The following is a 21,523-nucleotide window of genomic DNA, read 5'->3' as shown; positions in this document are numbered from 1 at the left end:
CTGTCGCCCTGTGCAGTCGTTTACTTCTCAGAGGGTATCATCTGCTTTCTGTAGCTCCACCCTACTTCCCACCTGGGTTAATGGTCTGCTTCTCTGGGATTCTCAGTCCTTCGAACCCAGTTTCTGTTTCGTGTCTCTGTCATAACACTTATGGGGCTTCCCAGGTGGTGCTAGTGGTAAAGAACTGGCCTGCCAATGCAGGAGACGTGAGTTTGATCCCTGGGTTGGAAAGATCCCCTGGAGGAGGGCATGGCAACCCACTCCAGTATTCTTGCCTGGAGAATTCCATGAACCTGGCCCATAAGGTTGCAAAGAGTTGAACATGACTAAAGCGACTTAGCATGCACACAAAACACTCACTCTTATAGTAGCCACTGGATAGCTCCACTTATCCCAAATAAGACTGAGAATAAAACAGAGTGTCAGTTGGTGATTGCATTTTGCCTGGAGCCAGGGTAGAGTCCCTGACGGCTTGACCCTATGTCATCCTCTGTCCTCTGAAGGCTTCTGGTTGGCCCTCAGAAGACTGTGCTGGGTACTCTGCATCCGTGTTTCATCTCGCTGATTTTACCACCCCACGAGGAAGGTCTCAGCCCATTTCATAAACCAGAAACTGAAGCACCGTGTGTGAGCGTGTCACGCAGCTGTTGGGGAGCAGTGCCGGGTCTGCCAGGCTCATGTTCTTTTTCTGCACCAAACTGCTTTTTACCTGGAGGTGCCAGAAAGTGGCCGGATCATTTTGTTCTCCACTTTTCAGGGTTTATCCTGCAGGAGGACTCCCCTAATTGTAGGATGTGCTAAGTTGCTTCAGTCATGTCCAACTCTTTGTGACCCTATGGCAGAAACACCTAGGAGCAACCTGGATGTGTCCCAGGGTGGGTACTGGTTAGGTGTGAACAGTGGAATACTGGGCAGCTGTTGGAAATAACTGAGGTAGATGGGTGCATGCTGATATGGGGAGATCTCCAAGATACATTGAGAAAAAGCAAGGTGTGTAATGGTTTGCATTCTTGAGCCAAACTACCAGGGTGTGAATCTAGACCACCCCCACCCCCACCCCACTAGCTGGGTGGCCTTGGACAAGTTATTTGACTTCTCTGTGCCTCAGTTTCCTCATCTCTGAAATGGGAATTGTGATGGGGTTTAATCTCAGTTGTTGTTTTTATTTTTACAAAGTTTAAGTGAATTAATGTTTGTTGTTACACCAGAACTTGGCATATGATAATTGTTCCATAAGTGTTGGCAGTTATTATTTTGTGTGTTTGTATATGCATAAAGTCTTCTGAAAGAGTATTTGAGAAACTTAGCCTTGATTTTCTCCAGGGAAGTGCATCTGAGTCAGTCTGGGAGACAGTGTGGGGAGGTAGGCATGCTCTTGGTTTTGTACTCTGGAGACCTGTTTGAACCTTTTACCACGTGTAGCTGTTGCCTGCCTGACAGCACTCTGTACAGTTGCCCACCGGAAGGGCCTTTTGGTGCCCCTTGGATCTGTGGCTGCTGTCAGACCTGGGCCATCTGAGACCCCTAGGCCCTCGGGCCAGGTACCACAGAAGCCTTTTGTCTTGTCAGGCTGCATCGGGATCTGGGGCTGGGCCACCTCCCTCGCCTTTTTGGAACTGCGACGACCTGCCTCCTCTCCCCCCACTTGCCAGTGGTAACAGCTGCCACCCAGTGCCTCCAGGTACCGCTACCCCCAGCCCCAGCTTTAGCGAGGGGAACAGAGAGTCTGAGGGGGTCTCCTGCCGCCCTGTCTCCCCCAGAGCTCGCCCACGGTCTCTGGCTACGTCCTGGGGAAGAGGTTCTCAGAGTGGAGGCAGACTTCCTGGAAGCTTCAGGGAGCAGTCACCTGGGAAGGCGGAGTGGCACTGGGGGGCTAGCTTAGGCCCAAATGGCCGTGGCCTCTTTTTTTTTTGCAGGAGATCCTGAAAGAGTGTGTCGCTCCCCACATGGCCGACATTGGCTCCGTGACCTCCTCGGCCTCAGGCCCTTCCCAGTACATTGCCAAGATGTTCAGGTGAGAAGGCAGCCTCTGCGTTAGGAGGGAGTAAGGTGTGCCTGTCGAAAGCTCCTCCTGATGACAAGCGTTCCTCTCGTCCGCGTGGCGGGCCTTGCGCACGGCCAGAGCAGCGGCTGTCGTGTGCGTGCTGGTCACAGTCCAGGTGCTGTAGTGTCACTGTGCTCGTGAGTGTGGGCTTGGGGGCCCGTCCTCCACCGCTCAGTACCTCAGGGTCCTCGTCAGGCTAACGGAGGTGAGCATAGATGAGGTCTTAAATGTAAAGTCTGCAGGATAGTGCCCGCTGTGTAGTTAAGCACCAATAAATAGAAACTAGTGGTAGTTCTGTGGTTCTAGGAGATAGGTGCTGGCCCCGTTGACAGTTTGGGGAGGCTGAGCTGCTAAGTGGCAGCCTGACTGCAGAGTCCGCTCTTACGTGCTGGGCCGCCCTCTATACCACCGTGAGAGGGGCTGTTCACAGATGCGGCCACCTCGCTCTCCCCACCATCAGCGAGGAGCCTCGGAGCACCAAGGGGCCCGGATGCTTGGTGTCTCCTCTGGGTCTGTCTGCTCAGCTCTGGGGTGTGCTTTGGGCTCTGTTCTTTGCGAAGACCTGGAGTGAAGTTTCTGGAAGACTGAGTAGAGCTGTTCTACCTCCCCCCCCACCCTACCCCCCAACTCACCTCTTTCCCCACACTGACCCCTTTTAGCCATTCTTGCCTAAAGCCTCTGAAGCTCAGCCTTGAGAGATGAACTGACCGCAGTGCGCACAGGCCAGAAAGGGCTAGCGCCCTGCCCACCCCCCACTGCTGTGGCCTTCCTCCCTCTTGTCCAGACCACCTGTTCCTACCCCAGCTTCCTACCTCTGGTCAGACCGAGAAAGCATGGGACAGTGACAGCATAGCCTTTGGAGGCTCAATGAAGGGTATTTAGTCTCTCTGAGCCTCAGTTTCCCCATCTGTTGTTGTTGTTTAGTCACTAAGTTGTGTCTGACTCTTTGTGACCCCATGGACTGCAGCATGCCAGGCTTCCCTGTCCTTCACTATCTCCCGGAGTTTGCTCAAACTCACGTCAATGAGGCCATCCAACCATCTCATCCTCTGCCAACCCCTTCTCCTGCCCTCAATCTTTCCCAGCATCTGAGGATGGAACAAATAACCTCACAGCCTTTTCTGGAAGTGTGAAGATTATATAAATGAGATTCTTAGCCCAGAGGGCACTTGATAAATACTAGTTTCCCCCCTTGGCCTTCCCTGGAGCCCTACCCTCGCTGTGGTCAGTAGTTCCTGGTGCCAGCCATGGACTTTCGTGACCCTGACTGCCCACTCCCTTGGCAGGGCGGTGGAGGAGGGCCTGACGTACAGATTCCATGCAGCATGGAGCTCTGTGCTGCAGCTGCTGTGTGTCTTCTTCGAAGCCTGTGGGAGGCAGGCCCATCCTGTGATGAAGAAGGTGAGTGGGCCAGGGCAGGAGGCGGCGCTGGGCTGTTAGACCTTGGCCTCTTGGAGGGGCATGTGTCTCTGTTACGTCTGCACTTCGTCCACACTCTCACCCCACCTTCACCCACGCCAAGGGCCCACAGCAGGTGCTCAGTACTGTGTCCCCAGGAAGGTGACTGGGCCAACATGGAAGGAATGAGAAGAGGGTCAGAACCACCCCCACCCACACCCCCTAATGCCTGCTTGCTAGTTCTTGGCTGGAGGTGATGGTTTTAAAACTCACAGGGAACTAGTGTGATTCTTCCTCACCTCTATCTGTTATGTTTCAGTTCTTCAAATTTCCTATAACAAGTGAGCATAGCATTTTAAGCAGCCCTAAGTCCCAGGGAGGTTACTGGGGCCCAGAGGAAACCATGTAAGGCTCAGGGATCACCCAGAGGTCCTCCTCAGCTCCAGGAGCAGGTAGGGGCCCGAGGACAGGCTGCAGACCCCTCTCCAGCAGTGGAGGCTCCAGGCCTCGTGGGGCCCTCACTGTCTCCCCATGATGCTGGTGGGACGAAAGGAGCTACCTTGGGAGGGCGGGGGCTGCCTTGAGAGGCCTGGTCTGGGCGCTGCTAGGTTGGCAAATCAGACCCCTAGGAGAGGTCGCCAAGGAATGAGGCTCGCAGCGGGGCTCTGGGGGGCTATGGAGAGCCAGAGGGCACAGCTCGGGGGCAGCCACTCCACAGCACCTATTAATTTACTAATAGTCCGTGTGGGTCTGCACTTCCCAGACGTTCCCATTTTTCTAGATAAACTGGAACTCTACATCTGTATGTAAAATCACCTGATTTTTACACGTTACTAACAAATACAGAATTTTTTACAAAATCCTGAGGCATTGAGGAGGGGTCAAGGACAGGTTACTTTGGTCGTTGGCCCTTGACCTCTGAGGGAGCATAACCTGGACCTGCACTCCTGACCTCATCCTCTTGGAGCCTCTGGCCCAGACTCAGCCATGGTGCCTGCCCTGCATGCCCATCTCACGCCTGGTCCCTCGACTCTGTGCCCTAGTGCCTCCAGTCGCTGTGTGACCTGCGCCTCTCCCCCCACTTCCCCCACACGGCAGCTCTGGACCGCGCAGTGGGGGCTGCGGTGGCTAGCATGGGCCCCGAGGTGGTTTTAGAGGCTGTGCCTTTGGAAATCGACGGCTCTGAGTAAGTGCGGCCCTGCCTGGCTTCTGTACCAGCCCCAGGAGAGCCTCACGGCTTGTTGTCCCCTGGGAGGGTGTCCATGCCTTGGGTGACAGCTCTGTGTGCAGCGCTGGTCCGTAGGAGAGGGCGGAACAGGGCCTGTGCTGCCCCTCGGCTCCGTGGAGGACGGCTTCAGGCCGTCACCTCTCTCACCGGGCGTTCCCTCCCTCTTCCCAGAGAAACTCTGGATTTCCCCCGGAGCTGGCTGCTGCCCGTCATCAGAGACCACGTCAGGGAAACGCGACTTGGTTTCTTTACCGCTTATTTCCTGCCTCTGGCCACCACCCTGAAGAGGAAAGGTACCATGTGTCCACTGCAGTCCTGGAGGGGTCGGGAAGGGCTGCTCCAGCACCTGAGCCTTAGGGTGTGCGGCAGCCTCCCCGGGCCAAGTGGGTGCTTGGCCGGTGCTAGGGCGCCGTCGTCAGTGGGGTCCAAGGCATGGCCAGGCTCCCCCGTTACAGACCCTGCCCTGAGACAGGCAGATAGGGGCCTCTTCTCCCACCAAGGGAGACAAGTACACACCGATGTACACATGCAGAGCTATTCCCAGTACAAGTCCCGACAGCCCCCACATCCCTCAATGGGGCTCGAGTGAAGTCAGGCATGGTAAAGCCCCCCATGGGACACAGAGTGCTCACTGTAAAGAAAGAAAGACCTGATGTGGGAATGGATCTGTGTAGTCCAGATTATATTCAGCCACCCCACAGTTTGGTGATGTCAGGCAGGTTTATCCTCCCACCTTGGGTCTGCGCCTCATCTGTGAAATGAGGACAGTAATCGCAATGGTGTGAGGATTAAATGAATGATCACCAAAGTGCACGGTACTCAGCCTGACTTGTAGAAGTTATTCAACAAATGTTGCCAGCTTTATTGTCTAGTAAAACAAGGCTTCAGAACAGTATATGTATAGTACAGTCCTTTTATGTTTTTAAAAGTGTGCATGTGTTTGGAGAAATGTGACAAAAACGGAAGAGAGGAGGAAGATTGGTGGGGAAAGTGCGGGCAGACGTCGCTTTCTATTTTACACGGGTCTTTTTAGTTTTTTCAAACAAACAGGTGTTTGTTTATAAGTGCTTCATCTGTGGAGCGGAGGAGTCACCCAAATTCCTTCCTCATCAGTGGGCTTTTGGTTTGGGTAAAGATGAGGCCTGTTGGCCAGGAGTGTGCCCAGGGTCAGACCGTGTCCTGTGTCACTCTAGCAATGGACCTGGCCCAGGCAGGCAGCACAGTGGAGTCCAAGATCTATGACACGCTACAGTGGCAGGTAAGGGGTTCACGGGGGGACTGGGGAGGACAGGTGGGCACAGGGTTGCTGGGCGTCACCTTCCTAAGTCATCCCCTCCCTCTCCAGATCTGGACCCTCCTGCCTGGGTTCTGCACAAGGCCCACAGACGTTGCCACCGCCTTCAAAGGGCTGGCACGGACTCTGGGCACGGCCATCAGCGAGCGCCCAGACCTGAGGGTCACCGTGTGCCAGGCCCTGCGCAGCCTCATCACCAAGGGCTGTGAAGCAGGTATGTGTGGGGTCAGGCCTGGTGGAAGGTGGCTGCGGGGGCGTGGGTTCCCTGACCCCGTCTGGCCTGCTCGTTGCCTGAGCTATCACCCATCCTTTGCAAGGGCCTGAGTGTCTCCTGGGGACCCGAGGAGTTGATGGGACGCCAAAAGCTGCCCCCTTTCTCTCTTTATTCTCAACGTGCTGGCAGTTGTCCAGCCTTTATGTGGGGCTGGTCCTTCTCTGGCCCCATAGACTGGGGTGGCCCCATTCTCTGTGCTCTGGCCTCAGCCTCTCCTGTCCCAGAGGACCCCAGACCTCTGGTCCCATCACAGGTCCCCCAAAAGAATGCCTCTGGGCTGCAGCTCCAGTGGCCGTTGAGGTGGGGTCACGTTCTGCCCCTTTTGTGCAAACTTTGGTCTTCCTGTCAGAGGCTGATCGTGCCGAAGTGAGCCGCTTTGCCAAGAACTTTCTGCCCATCCTATTCAACCTGTATGGGCAGCCTGCTGCAGCCGGAGATACCCCAGCTCCTCGGCGGGCCGTGCTGGAAACCATCAAAACTTACCTCACCATTACTGAGCCTCAGGTGAGCTGGTGGACGAGGCGGAAGAACAGTCTCCAGTAGGTGAGGGTTGGTTGCGGGTGTTGGAGAGGTCGAGACTCCACCCACCATGGCTCACTTGGACCTCTGCCCCAAGAAGAACAGGGACCGATGTCAGCAGCGCACTGGGCTTGGAGCCCTAAATAGGGAGGAGAGGAGGAGAAAGAGACGAGGGAGTAGTCCTGTGACCTGCTGTCGTTTTGTATTTTCTCTTTTGTGTATGTGTGTTTTGTATTTTTTCTTGAACAACCATCTCCTTATCCCTTTGGGCTGTCAGCTGGTGAATGGTTTCCTGGAAAAAGCCAGTGAGAAGGTGCTGGACGCCTCTAGCTCTGACTTCACCAGGTGAGTACCCCACTTGAGCTGGGGCAACCCAGGGAACTAGAGGGTGTGCTGGCAGAAGCCCTGTGTTTCTCTCTCGAATTATTTACGAATGTCTTGAGGTACTGAATGACCCAGCTCCTCCACGAGGCCTGACCGGCTCCTCCTTCCCAGAGTGGCATTGTAGTCTGCTAGGGATGGGCCAGGACCGTGGAGACGTGCTGCACAGGTTCAGATCCCAGCTTTGCCACTTATGAGCTGTGACCTTGGACAAGTTATTTACCTACTCTGAGCCCTCATCTGTAAAATGGGCATAATGATATTACTTGCAAGAGAGTTGCTACGAGGATTGAAGGTATTGACATATGTCAAGGGTCAGGAACAGTAGCTGGCATCTTATGAGTGCTGAATTAGGTACAGGCAGGCAATGGCACCCCACTCCAGTAATTTTGCCTAGAAAATCCCATGGACGGGGGAGCCTGGTGGGCTGCAGTCCACGGGGTCGCTAAGAGTCAGGCACGACTGAGCAACTTCACCTTCACTTTCCACTTTCATACAATGGAGAAGGAAATGGCAACCCACTCCAGTGTTCTTGCCTGGAGAATCCCAGGGACGGTGGAGCCTTGTGGGCTGCCGTCTATGGGGTCGCACAGAGTCAGACACGACTAAAGTGACGCAGCAGCAGCAGTGATTATTCATGGGCTCCTTTGAGGCCTCTTGTCCTCCTGCCCCTGACCTTTCCCACCTCCTCTGTCCCCAGTAGACATGAGGACACAGATAGTCCACGCCCTTCCCCAGCCTCTGCTAAGCCCCTCCTTGGTCTCTTGTCCCCGAGCAGGTTGTCTGTCCTGGACCTGGTTGTGGCCTTGGCTCCGCATGCTGATGAAGCCGCCATCAGCAAGCTCTACTCCACCATCCGGCCCTATCTAGAGGTGAGCCACGGAGGCCGGGAGCCCCGCACGACCACTCCTGGGGCAAGTGGGGGCTCCTTGCGGTTTGTTGTGTGTTAGGGGGATGTCTCTGTCTCTACGCCTTGCTGCCGCCCAAGACCGAGTCTTCATCTGCTTTCTTGTGGCGTGGCTGCCCTCTGTATCTATCTAGTCCTGGACTCTTGTCACGTGGATGCCATGTTGAGGCCTCAGCTGCTCAAAGATGCCTCTTGCAGAGACCTAACTCACTCACTGGGCCCATCCCCACCTGCCCTGACCTTCACCCCACCCAACCTCATCCCCCTGCTGCCACTCGGGCCTCATTAGGCAGCTTTAAGAGTTCCAGACACAGCAGCCCTTGTGGGCCTTGGCCCGTCCCCTGCCTGCTGCGGCTAACCACCAGGCAAGAGTCAGGCCAGCGTGACCTCCTGAAAGCTGTCACCACCACCACGTGTAATAAGCAGTTACCCAGCAGCGTGAGCAGGGCCCTGGGTGGAACATGCGGGGTCACCCAACCTCCAGAGAGGTGGCCCTGGAAGAGCAGAAGGGAGGGAGGGGGGCTTCATTCCTCAGCGTCCCCTGCCTGGCCCAGAGTCAACCTCTCACCATCCGTGGTCTCCCTACCCTCTAGTCGGGTGTCACAAGCTCCAGAGGGCGGGCTTCGCTGGGTCCCCTCCAGGGCTGGTCACAGCTCGTGTGGCTGCTCTGTGGATGTTACTGGCCTGAGTAACAGTTGAGGCGGGTGGATGGATGGGTAGGTCTGCCCAGCCTCCTTTCTCACCCTGTCCATCATACCCCTTCCCAGAGCAAGACCCACGGGATACAGAAGAAGGCCTACCGTGTGCTGGAGGAGGTGTGTGCCAGCCCCCAGGGCCCCGGGGCCCGCTTCGTGCAGAGCCACCTAGATGACCTGAAGAAGACCCTGCTGGACTCCCTGCGGAGCACCTCCTCGCCCGCCAAGAGGGTGCGGACTCCAGGGGCCCCACTCCGCCCGAGGGTGGACGGGCAACACCGGGAGAGGACCTGCCTGGAGACGCTTTAGGGGGCTTCTGGGGCGAAGGCGGCACTGAGGGTCCTGACTGTTGTCGCCCTGTCCCGCAGCCCCGTCTGAAGTGCCTCATGCATATTGTGAAGAAGCTCTCGGCTGAGCACGAGGAGTTCATCAGTGCCCTTGTCCCGGAGGTGTGGGGCGCGGGGGGTGGGGAGATGGGGCGCATGTGTGAATGTGGCTCCTGAAGGTCTGCCGGGATCCGGCAGGGCAGATTTGGGAGTGGGGGTGGCCGGGGAGCATAAGCGCCCTTACCTGGCCCCTCTGCCCCAGGCTGCCAGCCCTGGGGTGGCCAGCTTGGGGAGCCCATGCTAACGGGGCTGTCCTGGCAGGTGATCCTCTGTACCAAGGAGGTCTCGGTGGGAGCTCGGAAGAATGCTTTCGCGCTGCTGGTGGAGATGGGCCGCGCTTTCCTTCGGTTTGGCCCAAGCCAGGAAGGTGAGGCCTGGGTGACCTGGGGCTGGGATGGATGCTGTACTCCCAGCCTGGGGGCGCTGGGGCTGGGATGGATGCTCTGCTCCCAGCTGGGGGAGGAGGCACCCCTCAGCCACTAGTCAGAGAGATGAGGTAGTGTGAGCTGTCTGGCCCTGGCCCCGGGCAGGCTGCTCCTCTCTGGCCGGAGTTCCCCTTCCTAGTGGGCCCACGATGCAGCGCACGCAGGGGGCTCTGCCCCAGGCAACTCCTCCTGCTCTCTGCCCCCCAGAGGCCCTGCAGCGTTACCTCATCCTCATTTACCCTGGCCTTGTGGGCGCAGTGACCATGGTCAGCTGCAGCATCCTGGCCCTGACCCACCTCCTCTTCGAGTTTAAAGGTAAGCGCTATTTCCTTGAAGGCTTGGCAAGCCCTCGGGGTAGGACAGTGCCCAGGAGGTCAGGACAGGGTGGCTACCAGAATGAAGAGTGGTCCTGGGAGGGAGGATGAAGAGCTGGACCTGAGCCCAACTGCCTCCCACCTTCTCTGCTGCCTAGCTCGGACTTCCTCCTTCCGCAGCTGCCAGAGTCCCAGAGGGTAGGTGTGGGGGGAGGTTAGATCCCTTGCCCAGATCTTAGTTAAGGTTCTGCTTCATATCAACCATTGCTTCTTAACAATCCTGAACAAACGCAGGATCCTCCTGGAACCTTACTCTCTTTCTCTAAAACGGGAAAAGCATAGCACCTGCTCATAGGGTGGCTGAGGGGCTAGAGGAGAGATTCACGGAAAGGATCTAGTCCTTGGCCAGGCCCACAGAAGCCTCTCAGGGGTCAACTCCCACCTTCTGGCCCAGCTGGGGTCTGGGTGGGGCTCCCGGTGTCCCTGACAGTGGCCCTCTGGCCGCCACAGGTCTGATGGGGACCAGCACGGTGGAGCAGCTGCTGGAGAACGTGTGTCTGCTCCTGGCCTCACGCACCCGCGACGTGGTGAAGTCGGCGCTGGGCTTCATCAAGGTGGCAGTGGTCGTCATGGACGTGGGGCACCTGGCCAAGCACGTGCAGCTGGTGGTGAGTGTCCCCTTCCCCTCGGCCGGTGGCAACACGGCCCGAGAGCTGCCGGCAGAGACCCAGTGGGGCCTTGAGGTCATGTGGCTTCCAACACTTTCTTAGCCACATGCTGTCTTCTGCGGCAGGAGGCCGTGCAGGAGCCCTGGAGGGGCCGGTGGTGGAGGTAAGGGGCACAGCGCCCAGGCCCCCTCTTGTCATCCCCCCACGCCCTTCCACAGCAGCAGGGGCTCTGCAGGGCAGGGCCACTCCTTGTCTTATAGATGGCCAACCAAGGCCAGATTTCCCTTGTCCACAGCGCAGGTGAGAGTAGTCCTGGAACAGAGCTGCAGCCTGGGCTTGCCCTGGGCAGCCCGCAAAGCTCCCTTTGCATTTTCCCTCTTCATTGTGATCTTCTGGGTTTGAGAAGACTCCTTGGTATGCCCCTGCTGGTTTCAGATCCCTGAAGAACCGTCTGGTGTTGGGTCCCTAGCCCCCTCCTGCTGGGCACAAGGCATGCAGCAAGCTGGGACTGTCTTCTGAGCCAAACATCCACAGCGCCCGCCGCCTCACTATCCCACATGCAGCTGGGTTGAGTCGCATCAGGGCTCTTGATTGCCTCTGCATCTGGCCTTGGGTTGGGTCAAGGCAAGAGGGGCAGATGAGAGGCAGGACAGCCTACCCCCTCCCGATAAAGCCTGCCATCTAACTGGGGCCATGGATGGGCAGAATGGCCTAGGCGGTGACTTGTCCCCGAGTGATGGGAGTCGGTACAAGCCTTCAGAGGAGCTCCACGGAGGGACAGCGCAGATGACACCTGCTGGCCTCACGAAGGCTGGAGAGAGGTCCAGCCATAGATTAATACAGGGAAACAGAGAGGACTCGTGGAACCAGGGGAACCCCGTGGGGTGGGGGGCAGATAGGGCAGGGTGCCCCTCCCCTCAAGCCTGCACTCTGCCCTGCAGATGGGAGCCATCGGAAAGCTCTCGGATGACATGCGGCGGCACTTCCGCATGAAGCTTCGGAACCTGTTTACCAAGTTCATCCGCAAGTTCGGGTCTGTGCCCTGACTGGGAGGGAGCAGGGGAGGAGTGGAGGGGCTTCCAGTCCCACCAGGACCGCTGCCAAGAAGGCCCTGGGCCGGGGCACTGGAAGGGCTCCAGCTGGACCCCTCACTCTGGACACACTGTCTGTCCCCGGCACCTCACTGCTCACCTATGTGCCCCCTCACCCCCCAGGTTTGAGCTGGTGAAGAAACTGCTGCCGGAGGAGTACCACAAAGTCCTGGTAAACATCCGGAAAGCAGAGTCCCGGGCCAAGAAACACCGGGCCCTCAACCAAGCCACCGTGGAGGAGGAAGAAGAGGAGGAGGAGGAACCTGTCCAGGGCAAAGGCGACAGGTGAGCCCTGTGGCCAGGTCCTGGGGACCTGGTCTCCCCCAACCTGAAGCCTGCCCAGGCCGTGCCCAGCCACCCTGCCTCTGCCAGAGCTCCCTGACTCGGGGCTTCTCTGTCTTTAGCATCGAGGAGATTTTGGCCGACTCAGAGGATGAGGAGGACGAGGAGGAGGAGCGGAGTCGGGGCAAGGAGCAGCGGAGACTGGCCCACCAGAGGAGCCGGGCGTGGCTGAAGGAGGGGGGCGGGGACGAGCCCCTCAACTTCCTGGACCCCAAGGTGGCCCAGCGAGTCCTGGGTGAGCAAGAAACGTCTGGCCCATGGGCACAGAGGACAGGCTTGCCTCGGGGCGAGTTCGGAAGTAGGATGGCCTCCGGGGAGGCCGGCAGGCACCCTCACCTCTCACATACACACATGGTTGTACTGCGGGTTCCCATCCAAGGCGCAGATCTGGGCCCCGAGGGTTATGATGAGGGTGTGAGCAGGTAAGGACTGGCCTGCCATCTCCTCACTGCCTGACTCTGCCCCACTAGCCACACAGCCTGGGCCAGGCCGGGGCAAGAAGAAGGACCATGGCTTCAAGGTGAGCGCCGACGGCCGGCTCATCATCCGAGAGGAGGAGGATGCCAACACCAAGATGGAGGAAGAGGAAGGCGCCAAAGGTGGGGCCACCTGCCGCCGTGGGAGGGGCCAAGGCTGCATGCATTTGCTTACCCATCCATTCACTCATCTGGTCATTCAGTCAGTGACCATCTTTGGGGAAGCATAGGTGAAAAGAGATACAAGGAGCTTATATCTCAGGCAACTTTTTTTTGAGTTTCTCAAACTTTGCTGACCACATTAAGAAATCTTTTTATGTTGTAACTCAGCTACTTATTCAACACTTCCATAACTCAAACAAAACTTTCAAAAGGCAGTACTTCCTCTTACCCTGTGTCATACACTCTCTTGATCTCTCTTCTGTTCTATTCTATTTGCTTCTCCTCCTCTAAAAAAAAATTTTTATTTTTTTTTTTAATTCCAAATGTAAACTTGTCTGAGGTCTAGAAGCTCATTTAGAGCTTGGAAAGAGCCAGCCCCTCCCAACTTCCCAAGTCACTGTCTCCTGTTGTCCAGGGGCTGCTCAGGTGTAACACCTCCGAGTGCTGTTTCATCTTTCCTGTTCCCTCTCTGCACATATATCTCTCCGTGTCATGTAAGATCACAAAAGCCTAGGTCTTCTAAAATGTGCGTCTCCCTCTTTATTTTGGTTCTCACTGTTGGCACGCTGCAGCCTCTCAGCTAGCACGGCCAGTGCTGCCCAGGCAGCTGGGCCAGCCGGCTCTGGGATGGGGGACAGTCGCCTAACGTCTCTGTGCCTCGGTTCCCTCGCCCCACAGTGGGTGTAACACCAGCATTGACCTCAGAGGGTGGTCGTAAAGGTGAGATGGTAGACTTGCTGGGGGTGGGGGTGGCGACACTAATTCTCTCCTGCTCTGGCCTCTCGCTGCCCCTTCGCATCTCAGTGTATCCCGTCTCCTTGCTCCCTTCTTGCATGGCATCCTGACACTGAGTGTGCCCCGCCCCGGCCCCCCCTCCATCTTCCCAGACCCTCTCCACTCTGAGATGCAGTGCAGGCTTTAGTGTGGCCTTTCCACAGCCCCCCGGCCTTAGCTGTGTTCCCTCAGAACTCCCCACAAGCCCAGGGACCGCCCAGGTTCCGTACTTGGTCACACGCTTCCTGTGACATTGGGTTTACTTCGCTTTGTCTTTCCTCCAGCCAGTCAGTTTCAAAGTTCTGTCTCTTGTGTTTTTCTTTTTTTTTTTTTTCCTTCCTGGCGGCACCACGTGGCATGCAGGATCTGAGTTACCCAATCAGAGATGGAACCCGTGTTCCTTGTGGCTGAAGCATGGAGTTCTAACCACTGGACCACCAGGGAATTCCCTGACTAACCATTTTTTAAGTGTACCATTCACTCACATTGTTGTACAATCTCCAGAACTCTTCATCTTGCAAAACTGAAACTCTTGTTCGCATGAAATAGCAACTCCCCACTTCCCCCTCCTCTAGCCCCTGACAGCCACCATTCTGGTTTTTGTCTGTATTAATGTGAATTTGAATGTGAGTTGTGGTACGTCATATAAGGGGAATCATTCAATGTTTGTGCTTTTGTGACTGGCTTATTTCACTTAGCATAATGTCCTCAAGGTTTGTCCATGTCATAGCTTGTGTCAGAATTTCATTCCTTTTTAAGTCTGACCTTGTTCTGTTGTTCTTCCCTGGTGGCTCAGACAGTACAGCGTCTGTCTACAATGCGGGAGACCCGGGTTTGATCCCTGGGTCGGGAAGATCCCCTGGAGAAGGAAATGGCAACCCACTCCAGTACTATGGAAAACCCCATGGACAGAGGAGCCTGGTAGCTACAGTCCATGGGGTCGCAAAGAGTCGGACACGACTGAGCGACTTCACTTTCCTTTCCTTTCCTTGTTCTGTTGTACATCTAGACCACATTTTGTTTGTTTGCCATCCAATAGTGGACAGAAGCAATGCTTCCACTTTCTGACTGTTGCAAATAGTGCTGCTATGATCATAAATGTACAAATGGCCCTTCAGGATCCTGCTTTCAATTCTCTTGGGTACGTGCCTGGAAGTGGATCATGTGGTAGTTCTGTCTTTAATTTTTTGAGGAACTGCCGTACTGTTTTCTTCAATAACTGTACCGTTTTATGTTCCTGCTAACAGCGCACAAGGGTTTCAGTTTCTTCACAGCCTCACCAACACTTGCTGTTTTGTATTTTGTTGATAGTATACATCCTGGAGTGTTTGAAGTGGTATCTCATGGTGGTTTTGATTCGTATTTCCTTAATGATTAATGATGTTTAGTGTCTTTTCATGTTTATTGTCCATTTATCTTTTCAGAGAAATGTCTACTCGAGTCCTTTGCCCATTTTTGAATTGGGTTGTTTGTTTCTTACTGAGTTATAAGAAGTTCTTTCTCTATTGTGGAGTTCAGTTCAGTTAGTTCAGTCGCTTAGTCGTGTCCAACTCTTTGCGACCCCATGAACCGCAGCACGCCCGGCCTCCCTGTCCATCACCAACTCCCAGAGTTTACCCAAACTAATGTCCATTGAGTCAGTGATGCCATCTAACTATCTCATCCTCTGTCATCCCCTTCTCCTCCTGCCTTCAATCTTTCCCAACAGCAGGGTCTTTTCAAATGAGTCAGCTCTTCGGATCAGGTGGCCAAAAGCTTCAACATCAGTCCTTCCAATGAACACCCAGGACTGATCTCCTTTAGGATGGACTGGTTGGATCTCCTTGCAGTTCAAGGGACTCTCAAGAGTCTTCTCCAACACCACAGTTCAAAAGCATCAATTCTTTGGCACTCAGCTTTCTTTATAGTCCAACTCTCACATCCATACATGACTACTGGAAAAACCATAGCCTTGACTAGATGGACCTTTGTTGACAAAGTAATGTCTCTGCTTTTTAATATGCTGTCTAGGTTGGTCATAACTTTCCTGCCAAGGAGTAAGTGTTAATTTCATGGCTGCAGTCACCATCTGCAGTGATTTTAGAATCCAAAAAAATAAAGTCAGCCACTGTTTCCACTGTTTCCCCATCTATTTCCCATGAAGTGATGGGACCAGATGCCATGATCTTAGTTTTCTGAATGTTGAGCTTTAAGCCAACTTTTTCACTCTCCTCTTTCACTTGCATCAAGAGCCTGTTTAGTTCTTCACTTTCTGCCATAAGGGTGGTGTCATCTGCATATCTGAGGTTATTGATATTTCTCCCGGCAATCTTGATTCCAGCTTGTGTTTCTTCCAGCCCAGCGTTTCTCATGATGTACTCTGCATATAAGTTAAATAAACAGGGTGACAATATACAACCTTGACGTACTCCTTTTCCTATTTGGAACCAGCCTGTTGTTCCATGTCCAGTTCTAACTGTTGCTTCCTGACCTGCATACAGGTTTCTCAAGAGGCAGGTCAGGTGATCTGGTATTCCCATCTCTTTCAGATTTTTCCACAGTTTCTTGTGATCCACACAGTCAAAGGCTTTGGCATAGTCAGTAAAGCAGAAATAGATGTTTTTCTGGAACTCTCTTGCTTTTTCCATGATCCAGCGGATGTTGGCAATTTGATCTCTGCTTCCTCTGCCTTTTCTAAAACCAGCTTGAACATCTGGAAGTTCACGGTTCACATATTGCTGAAGCCTGGCTTGGAGAATTTTGAGCATTACTTTACTAGCGTGTGAAATGAGTACAATTGTGCAGTAGTTTGAGCATTCTTTGGTATTGCCTTTCTTTGGAATTGGAATGAAAACTGACCTTTTCCAGTTCTGTGGCCACTGCTGCGTTTTCCAAATTTGCTTACATATTGAGTGCAGCACTTTCACAGCATCATCTTTTAGGATTTGAAATAGCTCAACTGGAATTCCATCCCCTCCACTACCTTTGTTCATAGTGATACTTCCTAAGGCCCGCTTGACTTCACATTCCAGGATGTCTGGCTCTAGGTCAGTGATCACACCATCGTGATTATTTGGGTCATGAAGATCTTTTTTGTATAGTTCTTCTGTGTATTCTTGCCACCTCTTCTTAATATCTTCTGCTTCTGTTAGATCCATACCATTTCTGTCCTTTATTGAGCCCATCTTTGCATGAAATGTTCCCTTGGTATCTCTGATTTCTTGAAGAGATCTCTAGTCTTTCCCATTCTGTTGTCTTCCTCTATTTCTTTGCATTGATTGCTGAGGAAGGCTTTCTTATCTCTCCTTGCTATTCTTTGGAACGCTGCATTCAAATGGGTATATCTTTCCTTTTCTCCTTTGCTTTTTGCTTCTCTTCTTTTCACAATCTTTTACTATCGTGGAGAGTAACCGTTTATCAGATGTATGATTTGTAAATACTTTCGTATCCTCCAGGCTGCCTTTTCATCCTGGGACCTTCTTCTTTGACACACACAAGTTTAACATTTTTAATGGAGTTTAATTTATTTTATTTTTGTTGCCTGCACTTTTTGTTGGTTCACACTTCTTTATGTCCCCACACGTGGGGAGGGGAAAGATTCCCAAGTAGGGGAACTGGCAGTGTTCCTCACAAAGTGGAGTGTATGCAGGAGTGCCCGGCTCCCCAGGAAACCTGGCACTTTCTTAGAGTATCCAAAACAAAAGCTGTATTTAATTTAGAAGTCGGGTCACCACTTCCTAGAGGGGCTCGTATCCAGAGGGCCCAGGATAGGGAGGAGGAAGGGGCAGGAGTCAGGATCTTGTCCTCCACAGGACCAGTCTCCTGGGGCTGCAGTTGACAGACCCTGCAGCCTGACGAGCCGGGAGGAGGCAGGTTGAAATTTGTGGGCTTTGGGAAGACGGAGTAGGGAGGTCCCTGCATGATCACAGACCTCTCTCTTTTTGGCTCCAGGGGAGGATGAGGAGATGGCTGACCTCATGGAAGACGTAGGCGTCAAGAGCGTGAGTAGTAATTCCTGCTGCTAGAGGGCCGGGGCCCTAAGACCTAAGCCTTGGGCCTCATAGCTTCTCGTCATCTCCCTGCTCCACAGAGTCACTCACCCTGCTTCCTGACTTCTCAGTGGAGCCTTAGGGGTGCGCACAGCAGGCAGTCTGGAGCGTGCTATGGCACGGCCAACGCCTTTGCAGGGCATGGTGAGGGCTTGGGTCCCCCGAAGCACCCAATGCTTCCTTCGGTGTTGGCTGTGCTGTCCAGACGAAGGAAGAGAGACAGTCCTTTGTCTCTCCCCCGAGGGCATATGCTGTGCAGGCAGCAGGGGCAGTAGCCGGCCTCCGTGCCGCCATGGGACAGCTGCACGTGGGGTTGGGTACCTACCACTGGGGAGTGCCGAGAGCCCCACGTGTCACCTCACTGATCCTCCCAGGAGGTGGGGACTCTATCATTGCTGTTTCCAGAGGGGGCTGCAGTAGGTAAGCAGCCTGCCCGAGGTCACAGGGGTTGTTAAAAGTGTAACCCCATGTCTGCTCTGCCTAGCTGTGTGACCTTGCCTGGTTACTTGCCGTCTCTGAGCTTCAGTGTCCTCTTCTGTAAGTTGGGGATCGAGTGCTTGGCAGGGAACCTTTTCTGCTAATGCAGGTTACGACTGTTTTTACTGCTGCCATTAGCGAGTATGATCACGTCCCCTTGTTCATGAACTTTGCTTGTTGCTTCTTTATAGAAAAAGCACCAGAAGCTTAAGCAGAAAGAGGCTGACGATGAGGAGCTGGAGATGCCCCCTCAGTACCAAGGTGAGGCTTCCTCTCTTCTCTGTTGGAGCAGGTACCCTGTCACCTGCACGAGGCTGAGTGTGTTGCAGACAGAGCCAAGAGATTGCAAGGCCTGGTTGCACTCAGGTGACACCAGCAAAGTTTGCCTGATACGTCGCCTAAGACTGGGCTGAGGACCAGGGGGCCTGGGGGTTAGGAAGTCTGTGTACAGAACCCCCAGCCCTTCTGGGAAGCCCCTAAGCCCCATCTCTTCCCCACCCACCCAAGATTTTCTGAGACTTGCAGCCCACCCTACTCCTGGGGGGTGTCTCTTATATGGCCTTGGGTCAGGCCAGATTAGTCCTGTGCTGAGGGTGGCAGTTGAGAGGCCTGCCCAGGGAGTCGCTCTAGACAGTTGTTCCTGAGCTCCTGGAGTAGGTACTAGAGGTACCAAGGTGGCTGCCCAAAGCCAGGGAGGTCTCACCTCTGCCTCCTTCCCCCCAGGGCAGCCCCTGCAGGGTCCCTGCTCCCAGCCCCTTGCTCTGCCTCTGGAGGTCCAGGGGCTCATGTAGGAAGTCCCCGATCCCAGTAGCAAGTGTTTGCTCACAGCCCCATGGCATCAACCAGTAGAAGAATGCCGTGGCTGCTTCCACTTCTTGGCCCGACAGGCCACGTCCCAGCTCACCTCCTCTGCTCTAAGAAGGTGTGGTGCGGAAGTAGTAATACCATACAACACAGCAGGGGCCTGGGTTCAGGACTGCTTGCCCAGCTGGTCTCAGCTGTGTGACCTTGGCTTGGCCACACTACCTCTCTGAACTTCTGGCTTCTTAGCTGTAAAGGAGGATCATCTGGGTCATCTCAGAGAGCTGTCCTCAGCCAGCACTATGGGATTCCATCCATGACTGTGTGGGAGCCCAGACTGGAAATGACAGCGACCTTGGAAGCACTTCAGTCTTGAAGCCTCAGTTTTCACGTCTGTACCATGGGATGAGAGCTGCCTCTCTATCTCACAGTGTTGATGTGAAGCTGACCTGAAATCCAGCCTTAGTGCCTCATTTTACAGATAAGCCTAAGAGGCTCCAGGAAGTTAAGAGTCTTGCCTGGAGTTGAAGCCCAGTCTGCCTGATTTCAAAGCCTGTGATCTTTCTTCTAGAACAAATGGAGAAGGTCAAGTTTGGAGAAAGAGTGCTATTTTATGTTAGTCGAGAATATATATATTTCCCAGAGGTCACTGGTAGGTTTATGTGGATTCAAATCAGTCTGAGGAGCCCAGTGGTCTGATTGTCAAGTCACTGGACAGTCCTTTCTCGAGGAGGGTCTTCGTCCTTTATTGCTAGGGGACAGCCATCTGGTCCTGGCTGTGACTCATCTCACCAGCAGTGTTCTGAGAAGGTGCCTGTCGCCTTCTCCCAGAAGAAGGTGCCCTGGCTTGCCTGACTCATGGCCTCTGTGTTCCCCCTTTAGCGGGAGGCTCTGGCATCCATCGCCCTGTGGCCAAGAAGACTATCCCCGGGGCTGAGTACAAGGCAAAGGTAAGAGCTGGGGGCAGGGGAAGGGCTGCCCTGGTAGGGGCTCGGGGCGCGAATGCCCATCATCACCCCAAGAGGCACCTTTTGTGGAGCCAGCATGAGGCCACACCGAGGGGCACACAGATGTCTTGCGGCCCAGGCCTTTGCTGGGTGGCCATCTCGGGGTGCAGGAGCTCTTGGGCACCACCTGAGGCAGAGAATGACGGGAAGGGAGGACACGGCCTGTCACATCAGGGGCAAGGGTGGAAGGGAAACCCACACTCCCGACTGACTCTGTTTCTCTGGGTGAGCAGAAAGCAAAGGGTGACGTGAAGAAGAAGGGTCGGCTCGACCCCTACGCCTACATCCCCCTCAACAAAACCAAGCTCAACCGCAGGTACGCTGTGTGCAGGCTGGGGTGGCACGTGCTCATTACACTGTCCACTCAATTGCTCAAGTCTCTTCCAGTTTTCTATTTTTACTTGTTTACGTGCACCTTCAAATATTATTGACACAAAGGGCATGGTCTGTGCTGATCACATGCTGCCCACTTCCGGGCAGCGCCCCTTCTTGTTCAAGCTGGTGTCGGGGTCAGGCGCTATCTTTTGACATTAAGGGAAGGGGGACTGCCTGGTCTCAGGGAGATGTGACCCTTGTTCTTGCAGGAAGAAGATGAAGCTACAGGGGCAGTTCAAGGGCCTGGTGAGAGCTGCTCAGCGAGGCTCCCACGCGGGACACAAGCTCCGCAGGAAGGATCGTCGGCCCTGAGCCCCAGGGGCCCCCTCCTCCCCAGGCTGCTCTGTGGTCCAACCTGAGGCCCTTTTCAGCCCCCAGGCTGCCTTGACACCAGCTCCAGATGCTCCCGTCAGCAGTGGAGCCTGGACTCAGAGTGACTTGTTGGAACCAGGCTTGGGTCCCAGAAGTGCCCTGGATTTTGGAAGCTCCAAATGAGAATGTCTCCCTTCAGAGATGCCCCTGGGGTCTGGAGACGGGAATGTGGCTTTGTCACCTCCGAGTGGCTAGTGGGGCATCTATGCTTTCCATCCAGAGTGTTTGCAAACAACAGAGTAGATAGATGGTCTTCCTTTCCTCCACCTGCTTGTAGCCCCGTGGCACTCAGCCTGGCTGCAGTTCTGAGCGTGTGAGGTTTGCTGTGACCAGACATAGAATAAAGATGCAACACCATGTGTTGTCCCTAGAAACGCCGTGTTTATCTCCTGCCTCCCTCAGGTATAAGAACAGTGCCTAGTCATTGGCACCCATGGCTTGACTGCTTCCCTACCACTTTTGGTATCCATTCTGGGGCATAGCATGATAGCCCTGGGTCAGGCTTTGGATCTTGACCCACCTGTGTGAGAAGTCTTCCCAACGTCCAACTAACGTCCCAGTTAGAAGGTGACATTTGGAGCGTCCGGAGTGGCAGCGAATGCTCTGAACTTGGTCTACAGAGCCGTGGTCGAGCACCAAGGACTCAGACTAAAGGAGAGTTGCAGCACCAGCTGCCCCAGCCTGCCCCAGGGTACAGGTTGCTCCCAGCAGCTTTGTTCATTGATTCAGTAGGGTGTTTGCTGAGCCCTTCTGTGTGCCAAGCACAGCCTGATCACCAACCTTCCTCATCCTCACATTCTTTTCCCCAGACAAATGGATCAAGCTGTGGTATGAAGAGCAATGTGTTTCCCACTGCCCAGCTTTTGTTGGTCTGGAGCAGAGAAGGGAGTGGTGCAGGGCTCCCATTGCTCCTAAGATCATTTATCCTGTCAGCCCAGGATACTCCTTGTGCTTTCCCAGTAGGAATCAAGATGCAAAGAACCACATGCTCTTTCCCATCCCTGAGTATAAGGAACTGTGCGTCTCAAAATCTCCGCATTGGAAATGGCTCCCAGGAGACCCTGTGCACCATTCCTCTCATCCTC

General features: G+C 54.5%; 1 protein-coding gene across 1 annotated transcript in view; it reads left to right on the top strand.

The window, feature by feature from the left end:
- Positions 1-20,812, top strand: part of RRP12 (ribosomal RNA processing 12 homolog) — a 29,276-nt gene extending 8,464 nt beyond the window's left edge. Inside the window, exons 11-34 of the mRNA XM_055560023.1 lie at positions 1,570-1,681; positions 1,917-2,014; positions 3,331-3,445; positions 4,486-4,628; positions 4,842-4,963; positions 5,864-5,928; positions 6,016-6,178; positions 6,588-6,742; positions 7,035-7,102; positions 7,917-8,010; positions 8,813-8,971; positions 9,109-9,189; positions 9,388-9,493; positions 9,759-9,866; positions 10,376-10,533; positions 11,475-11,566; positions 11,748-11,909; positions 12,029-12,201; positions 12,437-12,565; positions 17,309-17,358; positions 18,075-18,144; positions 19,567-19,634; positions 19,925-20,007; positions 20,276-20,812. Coding sequence (XP_055415998.1) covers positions 1,570-1,681; positions 1,917-2,014; positions 3,331-3,445; positions 4,486-4,628; positions 4,842-4,963; positions 5,864-5,928; positions 6,016-6,178; positions 6,588-6,742; positions 7,035-7,102; positions 7,917-8,010; positions 8,813-8,971; positions 9,109-9,189; positions 9,388-9,493; positions 9,759-9,866; positions 10,376-10,533; positions 11,475-11,566; positions 11,748-11,909; positions 12,029-12,201; positions 12,437-12,565; positions 17,309-17,358; positions 18,075-18,144; positions 19,567-19,634; positions 19,925-20,007; positions 20,276-20,378 — 2,677 coding nt within the window. The 3' untranslated portion in view covers positions 20,379-20,812. The remainder of the gene's footprint in view (positions 1-1,569; positions 1,682-1,916; positions 2,015-3,330; positions 3,446-4,485; positions 4,629-4,841; positions 4,964-5,863; positions 5,929-6,015; positions 6,179-6,587; positions 6,743-7,034; positions 7,103-7,916; positions 8,011-8,812; positions 8,972-9,108; positions 9,190-9,387; positions 9,494-9,758; positions 9,867-10,375; positions 10,534-11,474; positions 11,567-11,747; positions 11,910-12,028; positions 12,202-12,436; positions 12,566-17,308; positions 17,359-18,074; positions 18,145-19,566; positions 19,635-19,924; positions 20,008-20,275) is intronic.
- The last annotated feature ends 711 nt before the right edge of the window (positions 20,813-21,523 follow it).

The sequence above is a fragment of the Bubalus kerabau genome, chromosome 22, assembly GCF_029407905.1.
Source record: "Bubalus kerabau isolate K-KA32 ecotype Philippines breed swamp buffalo chromosome 22, PCC_UOA_SB_1v2, whole genome shotgun sequence".
Lineage (NCBI taxonomy): Eukaryota > Metazoa > Chordata > Mammalia > Artiodactyla > Bovidae > Bubalus > Bubalus kerabau.
This window is presented reverse-complemented; position numbering and strand designations above follow the sequence as displayed.